The sequence below is a fragment of the Camelus ferus genome, chromosome 31 (genome assembly GCF_009834535.1).
Source record: "Camelus ferus isolate YT-003-E chromosome 31, BCGSAC_Cfer_1.0, whole genome shotgun sequence".
NCBI lineage: Eukaryota > Metazoa > Chordata > Mammalia > Artiodactyla > Camelidae > Camelus > Camelus ferus.
In genome coordinates, this window is record NC_045726.1 from 10,041,553 (window position 1) to 10,059,015 (window position 17,463).

At 39.7% G+C, this 17,463-nt stretch overlaps 1 protein-coding gene across 1 annotated transcript in view; it reads right to left on the minus strand.

The window, feature by feature from the left end:
* ELP3 (elongator acetyltransferase complex subunit 3) overlaps nt 1-17,463 on the minus strand; it is an 80,898-nt gene that overhangs the window by 40,085 nt on the left and 23,350 nt on the right. The window contains exons 8-10 of the mRNA XM_006181219.3: nt 11,093-11,254; nt 8,482-8,608; nt 926-1,119 (exon numbers count right to left, since the gene is read on the minus strand). Coding sequence (XP_006181281.1) covers nt 926-1,119; nt 8,482-8,608; nt 11,093-11,254 — 483 coding nt within the window. The remainder of the gene's footprint in view (nt 1-925; nt 1,120-8,481; nt 8,609-11,092; nt 11,255-17,463) is intronic.

The window sequence follows — 17,463 nt, forward strand, 5'->3', positions numbered from 1 at the left end:
TCCTTAGTATTTTTAACTGTATTTTAAAAAATAGAGATCATTAAGCAATTCAGGTCCTGAGGTTGGGCCAGTAATTTTAAAAATTTAAGAAATCAATACATTGTGGCAGAAATATGGTATAAACATCCTCTGACCTTCATGTAAATCCATTATTTTATACCCTTGACCCTTTTCCTTTAGTTGACAGTTCTGCTGTGTGTTATTAGGAACATAATCGTGTGCTCAGCGGAGCACTAGTGACAGCAGGTGACCGTACCCCGTCAGCTCCCGTCAGTCCCCATTTGGCCTTGTATTGGTAATACTGGAATGGCTTTGTCGGGATTGTAATTAAATAGGTAACTTTATGGCTCCTAAATTTTTTCAACGTAACGTTTCTAGTTAAAAAAAAAAAACAAACCCACAAAACCCATGATCATAGATGAGATCTTAGTTTCTCTCTCCTAGAAAAAAAAGTTAAGATGATTTCCTTGACGCCATCAGGAATATGTCACTCTTTCTCCATGTTACATTAATATCTGTAAAGAGCGCTGGTTGCCACTCTTTTTTCCTCCAGAGCAGGGATAACAGACACATGGCAATACTTCCTCCTCCCACGCTCACTACTGTATCTGGGTAGAAGCAGATCTGAAAAAGGAAGCCCTGAGCTAGACCTTAAGCTCCAGGAACCAATCAGCACGTGTGTCACTAGCACACTCCACCTCCCGGCTCGCGATGGAGAGGTGAACGGATGAGTAAGTATGGTACTGGCAACGTGGCCGGGACCTGCTGTCCTTTCACCTCCATCCTCTCTTCAGAGAGCATTCCAGGTGTCCCATATTCAACGAAAAAAAATTCAAATCCTTTAATTTGAAATCAGACCATTCTCTCTGGAAACTGTGAACAGACTAGTCACTGATTATATCCGGCGTGAAAGACAGCGCCCTACCTCTGCACTCGGTACACGCGGGTCCACGGAGGCACAAGGGCAAGGATTCGGGCCACCAGTTCGATCAGGTCACTGGGAGAATAGCTCTTATATCTTCCGGATTTCCACAGCTCATAAAGCCCAGTTCCACGAATCACCAGGGTAGGGTAGAGTTTCAAACCATCGGGACGAAAGGCAGGGTTCTCAAAAAACTCCTGTGAACAGAGAAAATGAGGTCTCCATTAATTATGCACTGATTACCCATGCTGAAGTCTCGATCCTGGGCCAGCATCTCTCACACACCCGGTCCTTACACTGCCTTTCCTTCCCATCAAGCGAGGGGAGGCAGACAGAATAGAGACTCCTTGTTTTTACAGCCTCCCTGCAGGGAAACACGGGTGTGCTGGGTGACCACGCCCTCGCTGACCCTGCCCCTGTCCACAGCTGTGGTCTCATCCCGTGCCACCCGCCTTCACCCCTTGCTTTCCTGCCCTCAAAGGTAGTTTCCTCTGCCTGGAACTTTCATCTGTTTTCCTTCATCGAGCTAACCTTCAGGTCTCAGCTCCAACACCAATTCTTCAGAGAGGTCTCCCTGACCTTCAGATACAAGTTGCTTCAATTAAAAAAATTGTGCTTTCTTAACATCCTCACACCGACCATTTGTCTGATGCCTGCCCGAGCCCCCAGGCTGTACCCTCCTTTAATAATGGAATATATGTAACTGTTCAAACTTTTAAAAGTTGTGTGACAGATCATCATCTAGCCTCCAAAACCTGAAATGTTTATTATATGGCCTCTGCAGAACAAGTATGCTGACCCCTGGGTATAACTATTTTGTCCCCAGGCCAACTGGTACCATTCCTAACCCGGGATACACACTGTCCATTTGTTATCTGGACACTGAGCGATACATCTAATTCATCTACTTTGACACAGTCATTTCCTGCACTGTATCATCCCAGCTGGCTGACTTATTTCTTTATTGGGGCTGTAGCAGGGACACCAGGCACTCTCCTTTCCATGAATCTTGCACTGGGAATTTGCTCTTATCTTGATTTTGCTTGGTATGTGATGGAGGAATGAGGGTGGACCCGCACAGCTCCCTCTCACCCCGACCCTAGCGTCAGTATCTGCACGGCCAGCAGTAGTACGGTTTATGAACCGTGAAAATGCTTTTTTATCTTGTGCAACGTTATTCTTGCAGAGCTTTCCATTGTTTAACTTGCTTTTCTAAGAAATCTAACTACAGAGTTTTCGATCTCTCTCATTGATTTCTGTCATAGTCTTAAGTGCTGTAATCTTTGTGCATCATTTGCTCTTAGGGATATTCTTCTGTAACTGCGTGTAATTTCCGCTGTAATGTTTATATATTAAAGATTCATCAGGTCTTTAATAAATATTCTACAGCCATCCACAAAGAGTATGTATGCAAGTCACTGTCACTAGTCTGCATCCATACTGGGACATATTTCAGTGAATTACTTCTGGTCACTTGTATGACAAATTCAGGTAGGAGACAAATAGGCTCACATACTCCTTTTGTAAGAATGATGATAGATGAAATTAGTTCTGGACTTCTGGTTAAACACAGAGAATTAAAATACATGTTTCTTTCCTTTCCTTTCCTTTCCTTTCCAAATCACACTAAAGGAGAAATAAGTGATGGCAATAAATTTTTGAAGACAGAAAATGGGGCTGCCGAAGGGAGGGCAGCTCAGTCACACCAGAGTCCCAGCAAGGTTCGTGGTCAGGAGTACTGGGAACTGGGCAGGATGGAAGGGAGCACTGCTTAAGTCTGTTCATGGAGGGATTTATCCCTATTCCCTAGTCCTTGTACAGGTGGTCACCTGCCTGTCTGCTCCCTGGAGAAAGTAGAAAGCTGCTGGGTTTCCAGATTCCAGACACAAAGGAACACGTGGGAGAGGATCAAAGCTGAAAACAGGGAGATTAAGTGAAAGTCAGCACAGTGTCTGGTGGACTCCCCGCCCTGCTCCCTGGGTGTCAGCAGCCAATTTTCTGTGACCTACGCACACCACCCACCCACCAAGAAGAAGCTGGAGAGTCATCTCTGGATTAATCAAATGGCTCTACTTAAGAGTTCAAGACACTGACATTTGGAAATCCTCTAAAGAAAGGAGGGTTTATTACATGAAGATCCTTCAGTGAGGCTTATCAGCAGGTAGCCACAAAGAGCTTGCAATTTGGTTTTTCAGCCCCTCACTCGTAAAGTATGACCATTTGGCTAAGGATTACTGGAAACCTGGGGGGAAGTATAGAACATGAAGGGTGGACCAAAACAGAAAGAGAAGAAGGGACTCGAAGAAAACAGAGGCACTGCACAAAGAAAAATAAAACTTCAAACAAACTATAATTCCTTCAGACAGACAAGATATATTACACACATAAAACAAGAACAGGATGCTAGGGAAAAACTGAACAAGAATGTAAGAAAGGACTCTTGGAAATTAAAACCGTAACAAAAACATCTAATAGGAAAGTTGAAAGATAAAAGTGAGAAGATAGTAAGAAAGCAGAAAAAAAGATGAAAAATAGAAAAGATAAGAGTATTAGCTAATCAATCTGGAAGATCTAATGTTTGCTTAACAGAAGTGTTAGAACGAGAACATAGAAAATGAAAGAGGGAAAATTATCTAGCAGTACAAGGAAATTTCTCAGATGACAGGGTCCTTCAAAATACAGCATGATTAATTAAAAAACTCTTGCCAAGACATACCACTGTGAAATTTCACAACATACGGGATGAAAAGACTTTCCTAACATATCCCAGAATTTTTAAAATAAAGGTTATATATATTATAAAATGTAAAAATAAGGAATATAAGAGAGACAGCATAGCTTAGTGGTAGAGTGTGTGCTTAACATGCATGAGGCCCTAGGTTCAATCCCTAAAACCTCCATTAAAAAAGAAAATAAATAAAACTAATTACCTCCCTTCCCAAAAAGAATAAAAATTTTAAAAAAGGGAATAGAGGTTAGGAGTAAGACCGACATTGTGCTTAACAACAGTGTTAAGAGCTCCACGACAATGATGCAGTGTTTAAAAAAAAAAATTAGGGAAAATGATTTTATAGAATTCTGTAAGTGTGAAGTTAGAACAGAGACATTTCTGAGCATGTAAAAGGCTGAGTTCACAGGATGAATGCTTTCCTAGAAAGCTGCTGGAGCGTGTGTGTCAGTGAGTGGGAGGAGGCGGCAGGGACGCTGGAGCATTTGTAAACGACCTGGATACTCTCCAGGGAGAGGAAGGGAAGCAGACTGCTGTTTCTCACTGCACGTCTGATAGTACAATTTGACTTTTTAAGTTATGCATGTATTGCTTTCATACAAATAAAAAATAACTGAAAATGGAATGAGGTTTAAAGTTTTATTTCTGTAAGATCCACCCTGACCTGGATTTCAACATCATTCAGGTCATGAATAGTCATTCACAGTAAAACAGACTTCCCTTCACCTAAGAAAGGAAACACAGAAAGGAGCAACAGAAAGGGGGTTTTCCTAAGAGCCTGGTTCTCCTTGAGACTCACCACTGCCTTTAACAGTTACTTAACCTCATCAGGTCTCTTCTCCTTGTCTGAGGAGGCTGCAACAGGCGGTCTTTTCTGATATAATTCTACACTTACCTGTATTCTATGACATTACCTTAATTAACAAGCCTTTATATTATATACATGTGTATATATATGTATTGTATGTATATGTATTTACATGCAGTATATTGCATATGTGCAGTCAAATTGTAACAATTCTACCTAATAAAACTGAAAAATGAAAAATTAAAAGAAAAAAGAAATACAGAAGGTCCATATGTACATTTTCAAAAACAATAAAAATATTATATTAAAAACACCGAAAACAAAACAAAAACCCAAGCAAAGAAAGAAGTAACAATAAATACCTCTAACCATACCTGCCAAACCATAACTTGATCACATTAGCTTTTGGGAAAAACAGCTCAGTGAGGGGTGGGTGGGGGAAGAACCAAGAGTCAAAGGGTAGGAGAACATTAATGGACTTTGAAAGATTTCTCATTACTGACAGGAGATTCTGGAGATAATTTTTCCTCAACAGCAACTGACATTCTTCAAACATTTTCAGCAACCTGAGCTTGGATATCCAGGAGCAGTCTAATTTTTAAAAGAACAAAATACCAAAACAGCTAAAAGTTATTTTGAGTAATTAATGAGTCCTATGTGAGGCTAGGTGGAAAGAGTGAAATTAATGCTCACAGGATCAATTCCTAAGATGTTAAACATCCTCCATCACAATCAGCACTTCCAGCTTTGTAAGAAAAAGGAAAAGTTCATTTCAAAAATAATCTGAGTCACTGGAAAATATAATAAACGCTGTTTATCACACACAGCTATGAGCACTGCACCTACCACGAGGTAAGAGAATGATTCTGCCACGAACAGACGCAAATGACCAGTGCGCTCTGAGCGATCCGGAACCGACCTAAATCACAAGCTGGGCGATCAAAGCCAACTTACAACTAACACACGGAGGCACACAACCCTAGGGAACAGCATCTCAGTGGCTGGGCAGTGGCTTTATGGATCCGTGCCAGGAAAGGCTATCCTGTCCTCTACAGACAGAACATTTGTAGACTTCCACAGTTACACGAGCAGACCTCTTACCGAGCAACCCTTTTGTTCCTATGGAACAAAACACATTAAGGGAACTATATCTGTGGGTTGCTAATAATGTGACAATAAAATAAAGTAGGGAAAAAAGGTTTTAAAGTGTAAAATATATTGCCTGCTAATTCAGGAAAAGTTGTGAATTCCTAAGTAGGCCCAAACAAGACCTCCTAAACAAAAACTAGTTTTGAAAATGTTTCTGTGAACTTTCAACTGAAATACTTCTTAGGTACAAAAAACTGCACGAGACGTAAGTGTACATCTTGATAGGCATTTACTAATCATGTAACCAGCACCTAGACATTCAAGTCAAGAAAAAGAACATTATCAAAACCTCGGAAGCCCATAGCATGCCTGTTTCCAGTTGCAATTCCACCCAAAGTTTTTGAACTTCACATGAAGGCACTGTACGTTAGGCAGTCTTCTGGATCTGGTTTCCTTTGCTCAATATTATATTGAATAGAGTCAGCCATGTTGTTGCATGAAGTCATTAATTAAATGATTGTTTTACAGTATTCCATTGTTTGACTACACAACAACTTATTTCTGTATTCTACTGTTAATGGACACATGGGTTGTTTCCACTCTGATGATAACAGTAATTTGTGTCCGTGTCCTTGGGTAAACATGTGTGTTCATTTCTGTTGGGTCTATAAGTAGGAGAATTGCTGGGTCATGATGTATGCGTATGTTCACTTTAGGTAGATACTGTCAAACAGTTTTCTAATATGATGTACCAATTCATATTCCCGCCAGCAGTAAATGAGAGTTCCAGTTGCTCCATACTCTTACCAACAACTGATACTGTCTTTTTCATTTTAGCTATTCTTAGCTATTCTGGAGGGTATACAGTAGCCATGCACTGTAGTTTTAAATTTCATTTCTTTGAAGATTAATGACTTTGAGAACCTTTAAATAGTTTTATTGACTATTTGAATATCTGATTTGCAAAGCACTTGTTCAAGTGTTTTTTGGCCCATTCTATTAGGTTGTCTGTCTTCTTAATTGATTTGTAAAAAAATATTTATTTTAAAGCAATCTATAAACTTTCAGAGAATTTTTCTCTAGAGAGAAAACAGGTTTCTCGTTTTAGCTCTATTTTGTTACTCATTTGCTGGTATGCAGTTAGAAAAGGCATATGGTCTACTTATATTCCCTGGGGGTTTCTTTGAAAAGATTATAAACAAGCAGTTAAATCTTTTTATATGAAGAGGCTGTCTCTGCAATATTACTTTCGAACTATTCTTTATTTTGAAGACATTAAGGAAAATGAATAGTGAGACTCAGCAATTCACTATTACTTGACATGTTTTTTCCAAGGGCACTTAGAGTTGCAAATTTTGGCTATACCTAGAAACTGTACTAAGAAAAGTATGTTTCAGGTGTCTTTTAGGCTTGAAGTCTGAGTACCTGGCTAGTACTACTGAAGGGAAGATAGACTTGAAATCTATTACACAGCCAATATGGGGGATCAGTAACATCTGTGAACATGTGAATTAATGTTGTCTTATAAATAGGCCTTTAGTTATAATTCATTGGCTTAAAAATAATAAAAGAAAAATTATTAACTTCACAAATAAAGCATCATGAATACCACTGTTCTAATAAACATAGCAAAGTAAAAGTATTTTTGTGGGTGAAATAACTTGATAAATATTTTTCATCCTCTACTGTAAAAGGATATCCCTAAGCCACTTGCCCTATCTGAGAATCTGCAGGAAAAAAGAATTTTGACCAATCTCATTTCCCAAGACAAAGCTAACATGGATCAAGCAAATAAGCGAGGAGTCAAAACAAAGAAACCAACCCCAGAGTTAGGTATTAAAATCCAAAGAACAAAAAGGCTGGGAGAAAACATAATTATTTCTTTCACTGTTTAATTAAATCCTGGAAGAGAAAGGCAGTTCTAAGCTTAGAAGCATTGGAAGAAATTGTCACTAAATAAATAAGTAAGTAAATACTACAGGTTTAACAATAGAACCAAAGTAAAAGGATAAAGATAGGTTGCAGGAAAATAGTTTTAATATAAAAAACAACGAATCCACAATGTCCTTACCTAGAAAGTTCATCTAAGATTAAAAATATTATATCCAATAGAGCAATTGGTCAGAGGGCAAAAACACATAATTCCAAAAAGATGAAAGACTCATAATTATTAAATACAAACCTGAAAAATGTATTACTTAAAATTACAAAATGCAAGCTGAAATGGCACTTTTATCCATCAAATTAACAAAGATAAAAGAACTATTTGGGGGAAAAGACAACCCTGCTGAAATGAGTACAAATTGTGACAACCCTCAGAAAAGCAACCAGGCCACATGGGAAGATTCACAGAAGTGTTTACACCTTCACCTGATAATTCTACTCCAGGGAATTTATCCTGAAGAAATCATCTTAAATTCTGCAAAATATTACAGGCATAAAATTGTTTTATGTGCCGTCTACTTACAATATCAAAAACTGGTTTTAAAAAATTTGGAAGTGGTTAAGCAAAGTATGGCATATTTATTCAATGGAAATTAGGCAGGCATTTAAATATGTTAACATTTTCATTGACACCAGGCTATAAAATGAATAAATCTTTGTTTTAATGTTATCCAAAATAGCTATTAAAATAATTACCTATCATATATACAAGTTTAAGTGTGTCTGTGCATAATGCATATATGCATAAACCACCTCATCCCCTTAAAAAGCCTAAGTGTAAAAAAATCCTGGGAGTGTATTAAAAAATTAGGGTTTTATTTGGTGACGGAGCTGTGACTTTTCTTTCTCTATGTGTTTCTACTATTCTATGAGGTTGTATTGCTTTAATAATGAGGGAAAAAAGTCAATAGTAAATAATCAGAAAGAGCAGAGGGTAGGAGCAGCACGCAGAGGAGATTCTAAGGTAGCTTGGCTTTTGGCAGGACTTACTGTAAACTGTTCAATGTCTCTCTCTAGTCCCACGTTTGGCAGATCCGGCATCATATGAGCCACAACTTTGAAACCAGAATCTTTGGCCAGGTGAAATGACTCACATACTGCCTTCACCGTGTGGCCCCTGAGGAAAGAAAATTCACTGCCTGTTACACAAATAAATGGGCAACAAGCTTAGTACAAGGAACAGAGGGAAAACAATCTCTGAGACATGTAACAGCAGGTCCATAATGAAGAATGACATGGTTGGGGGGAAAAGAAATCTTAGAATGTCATTTTTACATCTCCACCTCTAAGAAAGTCTGGAAAAAAATTTTTTTTACTTCTGATATATTTCTCAGAAATTCCCTTATGTACCTACTCAAAGTTCTGACAGTAAATGAGGTAACAGGAGTTAATGAATGTCAAAATTATTTGGTTTAGCATCATTGACCAAAGTAAGCTTGCTAGTGTAAATATCTAAGTTAAAACAAGAATAATGAGCTCAAAACTACGCAGAAGCAGCACCTTGTGATGCCCTTTCATTTAAATGTCTTTTTACAAATAATTTTATTTGGAGAGAGAGAGGGAGAGAGAAAGATGGAGAGAGAGAAAAAGACAGGGAGAGATACACCTATACACAAAGCAGATTTCACTCTGGTGGGTTGGAGGGTCCTAGAAAAAGAAGAGAGAATGACTTAGTGACAAGGCAGAATCATCTGGGGCCAGCTGGATAAATCATTTTAACATTCTAGCGCCACCTCCAAGTGAGCAGCAAACCCTAATAATAGTGGGGCTACTAAAGACTGAAGCCCTTTGTCAATCCTTTCACCACCAAGACATTCCCATTCACCACGAAAAAGTCCTAGAAACCATGGGCTCCATCCCACTCTCTGAATGCTCCCATCCATTTCTCTGGCTTCACTCTCTAATCTCCTTCTGCTAATGACTTCTCAATCTATAAGACTAGGCTAGGTCCCTCCTCTGATACCATACCCTAATAGCCAATTCTCTGAAGTTGCACCGTACAATACTGTAGCCACTCGGCATACGTGGTTATTCAAGTTTATCTTTAAATTAATTAAAATGAAAACTTCAGTCCCTCAGTTGCACGACCCTTTGGACAGTGCAGGTGCAGAACATTTCAGTCATGGCAGAAGGTTCTGGTGGGCAGCCCTGCTCTAAAGCACACCTTCGACTGGTTGGTCCACAAGTATCTAAAACTCAGGTTACCCAAAATGAAACTCAGCTTTCCCCCAAGCCTCTCTACTCCCCATTCTTTCCCATCCTCATTTCCACTCAGTCACCCAACACTTCTTCTCAGGACAGCATCTCTTGCTTAAGTGACTGCAACAGTCACTTAACTGGGCTTCCTTCCAGCTTGCTGGGCTTAGCCCATCCTCGTACTGGGATCCCCATAAAGTGAAATTTCTAAAAGGCAGGTATGCTTTTATCACAGCTGAGCTTACAGCCTGTCCTTGGATTAAAGCTCACACTCACTGGGCTGACTTCTAAGGCTCCTCATAATTCGGCCCCTTTGCTTACCTTCTTGTCCTCACCTCTTATCTCAGGCACCACGCCCTAACCGAACCGCCCCACCCCAATTCCCTAAATGCGCCTTGGGCTCCCATCCTTGGGAAGTGGCCCGTATTTTTCTTTCTTTCTGAAACAATCTTCCTCTTCCCCACCTGACAAACTCATACTCGTCCTGTAAGTCTCAGCCTAGATGTCATTTTCTCCAGAAGGCTTCCCTGATCTTCAAGAGACTCTCCCCATCTCCCAGGGCCCTGCCAGCACAGCCCCGGGTTACTGCAGCAGCCCGGCCGTGTTCTGGGCTGAGCCTTCCCTCCAAGAAGGCATCCTGTTTGGGTTAACCTTTCTCAAGCCCGATTCCCTCAGTCTTCCCTCTGCTCAAAAAATATCTCACAGACCTCTATTATCTAAAGGAAAGAGTCCTCCATCCTTAGCCTGACATTCTTCTTGGTTGCTTCTAAGATGCTGACCCGTACGTTTCCCTTTGCTTCCTTCTCTGAGCACAACCCTCCGGCATGTCTACCCAAATCCCATTAAAGTGAAGTAGCCGGTAAGGTCCAACTCAACACACACCTACTCCCTGAAGCCCGTCTTTATTTCTAGAGAGAAGAGACTTCATTCGGCACTATCCAGCCTTGTTCCTTTCCTTCCTTACACTCTCAAATATCTCAAAGTTTGGACCCATCACGTCACCAGCCTTTCACTAACCTGCCATATGGTACTGGCTTCACAAAAACCAATCTCTTCAATCTCATCACAGCTCCCTTCTTGTTGAGATCCTTTTCTTTGTTCTGACTCTCCCTGGCCTTCTCTCCTGCTTTCAATTACCGACCTTGAGCCCTGCCTTCTGCTTTCCATATGGGAAAGGCTATTCTGACAAGACTATGAAGAGAGATGAGCATGTTTATAGGCTACTGGGAAAAAGCCAGTAGAGGAAGTTTGAAAGTCAAGGAAGGAGGATAGGGAACTAACAGCACAGACAGAGAATGACTGAAGAGGAGGAATATCTAGACCTCTCTCGCAGGTGGGGAGGAGCACAGATCTAACTGGTGGGAGGAGAGGAAGGCTTGTGCAAGATCATTTGCCACCGTCTTACCGGTTGGTATCTCTGGCCACATCCTCATAGACGCTCTGCACTCCAATCTCCAGCCTTGTGCAGCCATAGGTCAACATGTCACTTAAATGCCGCTTCATGCAGTAGTCTGGTCTGGTCTCAATAGTAATTCCGATACATTTTGTGAGGCTCCTCTCAGAATACCTGCAGAGCAAATCTAAACGTAAACAACCTGCTGCAGTGCTAGGACATCTGCTCTCATTTAGAGGATGTCTTCCCAGCTCTAACCCCGTGGTTAAGAGCATGGGCTATGCAGCCAGACTGCGTGAGTTCAAATCCTGGCTCTGCTGCCTCCTACCTATGCAAGCAGGAATGTCATTAACCTCTCTGTGCTTCGGTTTCATTATCTGCAAAATGAGGATAATAGTACCTACCTGTCGCTGAGACTGACGTGACAGAACGAGCGCATGGTAATGTACCACCATCATTATCATTATTATTCTCTGCCGTGTGCTGAGACCATAATCTTGAAAGCAGTGATTTCAACTGAAAACCCTATTTTTAAATTCCTAGCAACAATAGCTCATGTAAGTGAAAACCATCTGCATTATTTATTTCCCACTCTATATTTCAGAGTCATATTAAATAAAAGAAAACAAAAGAAGGGGGAGAGGCATGTATAATAATCACAGAAATAATTTAGATGAAATGTCTTCTATATACACAAGTCTTTTCGCCAAGTCTATTAATCTGAGTGGTGACTTACAAAATTAGGGATCATTTTTCTCCTTCACTAAAACCAGGTCTCAGAGCAGTGAGTACCATGTTAGATTCAAGCTGTTTTGAATTAATAGCCTTAATGCTGGGCCCAAATCCAGAAAAGTGAAAATGACTTGCTAAGGGGGCTGCTGATGTGACGGAACAGGAACCAGTATTTAGAGCGGCCCCTGTGGCCGAGCACTAGGCTGCACACCTCACACATGATGAACGCTCCCATCAGCATCATGAACTGTGTCTCACTATCCCCATTTTACAGATAAAGAAGCTGAAGTTCCTGCAGCGATTAAATACTCTGTCCACGGGTACAGAGCTCATCAAATCCAAGTCAGGATTTGAAGGTGCATCTGCCTGACTTCAGAATCCTTGCTCTGTGTTTCCCTTTGTCCCATGATTGCTTGGACAGTTCAGCGGGGGACATCAGCTCTGTCTCTTCAACTCTCTAAGGTCCCAGAACGAAATCACTCTTCTCAGTGTGCCCTTCCCCAGCTTTCTCAATTCTTCGGGGCGGGGGAAGGGAGCCTTTTTTTTTTTGCCACTCAATTTCCTTCTTGCCAAAGACGTTCATTGTTCCTTGACAAATAAAAATAATAAAATTTCCATAGTTTTGTAACTACTGCTTTCCTTTAAGTTCATTCATTCATAATTATCAATAAAAATTGACATCTTTAATTTTAGTGTTAGTAATAATTATTAAGAAGGTTAAGAATCACTGCACTGGAAGACTGGGGCTGAAGCCTTTCACTCCAGACATTCAAGCGCATTCACATAACACTGCGCTCCAAGGTGCCGTGTAGGACTGCCAGGGGCAGCAAGAGCTAAAGGCAAACATCTCCACGGCTACTAAACCAGGAACCAAGACAAAAAAGGGGTCAGATCTTAGCAAATCTTGCCTCTGACAGGATACTAAACCACTTGGCTTCTCTGATAACAACTGGATCGCAAAGTCCCAGGCCTCTCAGATAGGCGGGTACCAAGGCACGCAAGAGAAGTGCAAATGCCACACGACACTGTGACTCGCCTTCCTGGAAGGTCAACTATTGTGCTTGGAGAAAACCAGTATTTTTAAAAATTAAAACATTATAGAGAAAGCAAACTGCACAAAGGTTGATTTAAAACAAACAAAGAGCAGAAGACTAAATATGTATATTTAACAAGGTAAATGAGAACATCTTACAATCAGCCATTCCAAAATCATACCACAGACTTCTCTGTCGATTGATATTTTTATAAAGCTCACAGTATTTCTTAAAAGGATGCCATTAAGTCAGCAAGCTTGGCAGCACAACAGGACCTTGCATTCCTGGGAGCAGAACTAGGGGACAGATAACTGCACAGATGGGAATCTGTCTGGAGGAAGGAAATTCCCTAGCTAATGTCTCTACTGCACACATCACCAACGCCTGACCAAGGCTGATCAGGAAGGCTGCTGCGAGGATGCCAAGGTCTCTTTACAAGTGGTTAGAATACAGTATAAGACACAGAGACAAACCTGGTTCTCAATAATTTAACTCCATTTCAAAAATATCTTTCCTCCGGGGGAAATGTCATTACCTTTTGTGGGAGCAGAAGTAGAGGAATAAAAAAATAACCTAAGTTTTTAAAAGCCAATATTTTGTATTTACAAAAGGTTTTTTACCACTGTCTTCCTTTCAGAATTGTATTTTCATCTGAAAAGCAATTAAACACAAATTCTTATCAAATTTGAACAAAAACAATGGAGTGTTTTCTAAAAAACAGGGTATAAGTTCATCTTATACTTACACAAGAATAAGATCATTTTTTTTAAAAGGATTTTTTGGTTAATGCTATATTTAGTCCTACGCATCACTGAACCTTGCCCCTTCATTTAACAGAGATGTAGAGCTATCAATACGACTGTTTTTTCAATATGCAAATACGTGCATAAAGGCTTTCAACTAATCTAAGCAAAATATCCGAGCTAGCATTCTACAGCCTGCTCTACCCTTCCATGTCATTCAGAGAGCCATCCAACAGTGTGGCTCTCCTTCCAAACCTAGTTCAATTACCATACCTGTGGTGGGTGGGAGGGGGGCATAGACTTGTTAAGTTGTTGGGCATTTAGGAAATGTGCCAAACATTTTCCAACCCTGATCATAAGCTTCTAAGAGACAAAGTCAGGACCTGTAACCAGGTCTTCTGATTCTAATTCCATTTCTCTTTTTGTGGCATTATAGGGTCACCTTAATTAAGCCTATACACCACTAGTGTGGGGCTTATGTTGAATCCTACAGTCTTTTGTATGCCACAGAGCCACACCAACCATAAAAGATGCTAATGTTCTCTGTGAAGCATAACATATGTTAACAACATTTTTTTTAAACCAAGGGGGTAGGAGGGTGGGAAATGGGACAATAACCTGGGAATATAAACGCATATAAAACCTAAATGCTACTCAGCCTTCAAAACATAGCTCAATACATTTCTCCTCCTGTGACATCCTCCCAGCACCTCTCAGTAACTCTGTGCTCCCATTCCCAAAGTTCCCTGCCCATACTATGAATACAGTTGGCCTCGTTATTTGTGGGTCTGTCTGTCCACCTAGACAGGAAACTCCTGGAAGGCAGTAGGCTCGTATACGTTTAGAGGTTAAGAGCTTTAGCACTAAAAACTCTCCTTCAATATAAAAAAAATAAATACGAAGAATGAATAAATGGATTAGGAGTAGCTGAGGACACAAAGGTCTCCCTTCACTCTCACAGCAGCCTCTAGATAATTCTACTGGTTCCTTCCTTTTGCAAACAGTTAACCCTAGAAGGTGCCTAACACTAGGCTAGGAATTCTACAGAAAGTAAAATGACAATAGTTCTTGTCCCAGAGTTGCTCAACAATCTAGCTGCAGGAATAACACATGGAGATTAAACCAATAACCACTTAAGAACAAAGAGCCAGAAGTGGTAGAAATTTAAACGGATATAAACTATTTCTTGGAAAGCTTGTTTCCAGTTCTGGAAGGAAGAAGGTGACCCATAAAAGTAACATCTTTATTATCACTTACTGCCTCCTCACACTAAGGCCCCAACTAGGGGGACACTGACGGAACACAGCACGCCGATGCTAAAGTCACTTTATCATCTTCTGTAAACTGTTTTTGATTCACTACAAGAAGGCTGTGAGAATACTTCTGATTGCTGTTAATCTGCTGCAGTCCTCTCTAAACCTCTGTCATTAATTAAGTGGATGTATCTTACTTTATTTTTTTTATTCCCCTGTGCTATACAGTATAATCTTGTTCATCTATTCTACATATGCCTGTCAGTATCTACAAATTTTGAACTCCCAGTCTGTCCCATCCCACCCCCCTCCCACCTGGCAACCACAAGTCTGTATTCTATGTCTATGAGTCTGTTTGTTTTGTATTTCTGTTCATTTGTCTTTTTCTTTGTTTCTTTCTTTCTTTTTTTTTTTTTTTAAGATTCCACATATGAGCGATCTCATATGGTATTTTTCTTTCTCTTTCTGGCTTACTTCACTTAGAATGACATTCTCCAGGGACATCCATATTGCTGCAAATGTCGTTGTGTTTTTATGGCTGAGTAGTATTCCACTGTATAAATATACCACCTCTTCTTTATCCAGTCATCTGTTGATGAACATTAAGGCTGTCCCCATGTCTTGGCTATTGTAAATAGTGCTGCTATGAACATTGGGGTGCAGGTGTCTTTTTGAAGTAGGGTTCCTTCTGGTTATATGCCCAGACAATCCTGCTCATGGTTAAAGGTAAATATATGGTAAAGGTAGGAAATCATCCATGCACACAGCTACATGGAAAGTTAAAATACAAAAAAAAGTAAAATCTACTATATCCACAATAAGTAGTTAAGGGCTAGACAAAAAATTAAATATATAAAATATGGTATCAAAAACAGTAATTGTGAAGGGAGGAGATTATAAATGCAGGATGTGTCTTACTTTTAGATTTCCCGTGTGAAATGTCACTAGAGGCCTAGGCCTAAATTCCCGAGAGGCTTAGGGAAACTTCTACGTGGACATTCCTCTACCTCAAACTCAACCTATTCAAACCAAATTACAAAGTAAATAGTAATGTTATGTAAATGAAATACTGATTTTCATTAGTCACAATGTATAAACTCTCTTCTGCACCTACAGTCCCAAACTAAGTAGAATTTATAAACTTCTTTGGATAGCCAAAAATCTGTTTGAATTGTCGAGCAACATCTGGGGGTTACTGGTGTTAATTCCTCAGCAGCAGTACCATAGAACACACTCTTTTTTGGCTATAATCATACCTAGAAAATATCTCAAACAAAATTTTATGTTCTGTATAATGTGGTGCTAGTGATATTCTAGACATACGAACAACTGAGCTGGATGTTTGGTGTGGTGGAGGATTTAAAAGCAACTCTGTTTTTCCGTTTGAGACGGTGGTCAAGTTTGCTTCCTGCTTCTTGGATACTGGCAGTTGTGTCAAGAGGGTCGATAAAATAATAAGGTTCTTCCAAACACAAACTGAGGAAACAGAGAGGAACAGAATTTTGATTTTTAAATGAGTACAACCTATGAAAAGCTAACCTGGTGACACAGATTAGAGACTAATCGGGGACCCCTGCCCCCTTGTCATGCTAGCTGACAAAGTGTGACATATGAGAAACAACCTGTAACATTTTGGGTTTCAGTTCTTTCAACAGCTGACGAGAATGCTACCATTTTATTCTCCTAATCAGGTAGACGACGTTCATAGACCGGAAGACTCAATGTTGTTAAATTGCCAATTTGTGCTACAGTTTAAACACAATCCCAATACTATCACACTTTTCAATAGAAATTAACAAGAACAAACTTTAGATAGAAATGCCAAGGACTTAAAATATCCAAAGCAATCCTGAAAAACAAAGACAGAATTATAAGACTTGCACTACTTCAAGATATACTACAAAGCTACAGCAATCAACACAGTGTGGTACTGGCATAAGGACTGAAAAACAGATCAATGGAACAGAAGAGAGCCCAGCCCCAAATTTATACAGTCAACTGATTTTTGACAAAGGTGCCAATACAATGTAAATGAGAAAGGGAAGTTTTTAAACAAGTAATGCTGAAACAATTAGGTATGTACATGGAAAAAAGAAACCTTGACTCCTACCTCAAGCTACATATAAAATTAATCATTTTATATCATTTACATCATTAATATCAAGATAGATTATAAACCCAAGTATGAAAGCTACACAGAAAAACTAAAACTATAACTAGAAGAAAACACAGAATATCTTCTTGCCTTGGGAGTAGGCAAAGATTTAATTGAGATAATACAAAAAGCAATAACTATGAAAGAAAACAATTGCTAAATTAGACTTTACCAAAACAAAATACTCTGATTAAAGATATTAACATAGTGAATAGTTAAGCCACAGACTGAGTTTTTATATTTGCAAAATACAGATCGAATAAAGGACTGGTATCCAAGCTATATAACAGCCCAATAAAAGATGGACAAAAGATTTTAACACACACTTCACAAGGGAAATATATGCAGAAAGCACATAATGAAGTGCTCAACATCATTAGTCACCAGGAAAATGCACAATGAGATACACCCACCAGAACGGCTAAACTTTCAAAGCCTAACAGTACCTTATGCTGGTGAGGATGTG